The following is a 2,613-nucleotide window of genomic DNA, read 5'->3' as shown; positions in this document are numbered from 1 at the left end:
TTTGCTGCTGTCCTATAATAAACTGCTCAAAAAATTAGGGGAACACCTGATCATCACAGTCAGCACCAAGTCAGTTAACACTTCAGAGATATCATTATCTCCATCTGGGAAGTCACTGTGAATCAGTTTCACCTGCTTTAGTGCAAATCAGAGTGACAACAGGTGCACTGGAGAGGCAAAAGCAAGACAAGACCCAAAACGGGAATGGGTGTGCATTTCAATTTTTCACTCTGGTTTTCAGTATGATTTTGAATACATCCCTCCATGGGTTGATGATTTTGGTTACCATTGACAACTGTTATGTAAATTTGTTCCAAACAAATTATATAATGTACATTAATAAAGATTTTCAACTTGAATAATTCATTCATCAAGATCCAAAGTGTGATTTAGTGTTCCCTTAATTTTCTTTTCTTTTAGCAGTGTACTTAACACGAAGGACGTTGGAAAACCCACTGAGATAATTTTGCAGGACAAACAAATGTTACAGTCAATATGGCAGCAGCTCTTACTTCTGGGTTCATTATTTGTTTCCCTGGATATAAACAGAAAAAACACAATATTTACTACAGGAAGGTGCAGTTGACTGTTACAACCAATTTCACCTCATACAGTACCAAGTGTGCAGCTGCCCAAAGTGAGTTGTACTGTGAGTGATGTGTCTTTTATATTTCTTCCCTTTCATTGTGCACAGTAGAAATCTGGGTGGCTCTGTCAAGTTTTTGAATTGGATATTGATATACCTCATTGTGTATCTATCTCATATGTGCTGTAAATCATTGAGAAAAGACCATATAAATTTAGGTCACAGTTAAAAGTAGTGTTGTAAAGAACTGCAGTATATTCAGAGGTGTCGTGTAACTCTCATATACTGTATGTACAATGGAAGGGCAAAAATATAGACACCACTGAATTCCATATTTCCAACAAGTTCACCAAAAACCAAAACATTCTGAGCTTCACAGAGATACACCGTATATGTTATGGCAGGGTTGTTGTACTGGATTGCATGTACTTGTACACATGTACAAAGTGCTCAGTGAGTGTAGTCACAAATGGTAAAGTGCAAGAACAAACCACTAGATGGTGTGAGCCTGCTAGAACTGCAGACATTTCACCATCTTGCTACTACGACTTGCTATGCAATGAGTATAGATAAGCTAAAACAATATTAAAAACCAACAGTTACTGATGATAGTGTTTTTTTCCAAAATATTTGACATCTTAAAGGGTAACAACATATCCTATCCCTGATGTCATTTTAAAAGGCCAATCCTTATGTAGCTACTGAAAAAACAAAGAACAGCAAATGACAAAATAGAACATAATAGCCACAATTTCAAAGTAAAACTGTAGTACGTATTAGTAATAGGTAAAATGTTAAAAGTTAGAAATCACATTTGTACTATTGCAGCACTTGCAACCATGATAAAGATGTCACCTTTTTGGATAAGTTTATACTGCTAAGCCTATTTGTTTTGTAAAGTTTCTTGATAGAGTTTAACACTTCTTCTGTCTTTAAAGAGTAAATAATAGGATTGAGCAAAGCTGGTATGGTGTGTGTCAAAGTAGAGTTGAAGATCCTGACATTAGGGTCAAGGGAGGAGATCTGTACAGCTATGTTGGTGCCCAAAAGTGGCAAAAAGAAAACAGTCACAAGAATCAGGTGAGAAGTACAAGTTTTGAGAGCTTTCAATTGTTCCTCTCTTGATGCAATCCTGCTCAGTGCTTTGCCAATGCAAATGTATGTTAATACTATCAATACAGGAGGAATACACATGATTACAGTCATAACAACTTGTGTCATTATGAAATTTAAAGATGTGTCACTACAGGCCAAATGATATGTTGGTCCATGATCACAGAAAAAACTTTTTATCACTACAGATCCACAGAATGTGAGGCGATCAAGTAACCCAACCGCGCATGCCATTAGACTCAATAAAAAAACCCATGTAAACAGCAGCATTACAACAATAGCTGGTTTAGTCACAATACTATGGTACCTTAAAGGGAAGCAAATTGCTATAAATCTGTCATATGCCATAATCACAAGTGTCCATGACTGCACAAATGTAAACAACCACACAAAAAACATATAGCTTAAACAAGCCTCATAGGCAATGTATCTATTGTCAAACAAAAATGTGTCCAGGAGTTTTGGGATGAGAGCAGTGCTCCCACACAAATCTATCAAAGCCAGGTTGAACACAATCATGTATTTAGGAGTATGAAGAGTCTTGACCATGTAAATCACTGAGAGGAGGAGGCCATTCCCAAGAACAGTCATGATATAGACAAAACACAGGAAGATATAAAAATACTGAGCATGAGGGACATTGAAAAACCCATTGATATAGAATTTTGCAGGGTGAATAAAAGTGGCATTAGGGTTCATTATCTGTTCTCGTAGATTTACGAAGAGAAAACAAGACAATATAAAAAAAAAAAGGATAACAAGGTTCACTGATGGGAACTATGGTAACCAAATTCACATCAGACAGCATCAAGTGTGCAGTTCCCCAAAGTGAGTTGCAGTGTGAGAGATGTGTTATTTATACTTCTTCCCGTTCACTGTGGACCAACAGGAAATTGAGGTAGCTGTGTCACATG

The 2,613-nt window shown here is 36.7% G+C and overlaps 1 protein-coding gene across 1 annotated transcript; it reads right to left on the bottom strand.

The window, feature by feature from the left end:
* Nucleotides 1-1,405: 1,405 nt before the first annotated feature.
* On the bottom strand, nucleotides 1,406-2,398 carry LOC109953526 (olfactory receptor Olfr180-like). The gene has a single exon (XM_020589008.1). It carries the CDS (start codon nucleotides 2,396-2,398, stop codon nucleotides 1,406-1,408), a length of 993 nt encoding a protein of 330 aa, XP_020444664.1.
* Nucleotides 2,399-2,613: the final 215 nt, after the last annotated feature.

This window comes from Monopterus albus, unplaced genomic scaffold (genome assembly GCF_001952655.1).
Source record: "Monopterus albus unplaced genomic scaffold, M_albus_1.0 scaffold729.1, whole genome shotgun sequence".
NCBI lineage: Eukaryota > Metazoa > Chordata > Actinopteri > Synbranchiformes > Synbranchidae > Monopterus > Monopterus albus.
Note: the sequence above shows the minus strand (reverse complement) of the source record. Positions and strands in the feature narration are given on the sequence as shown.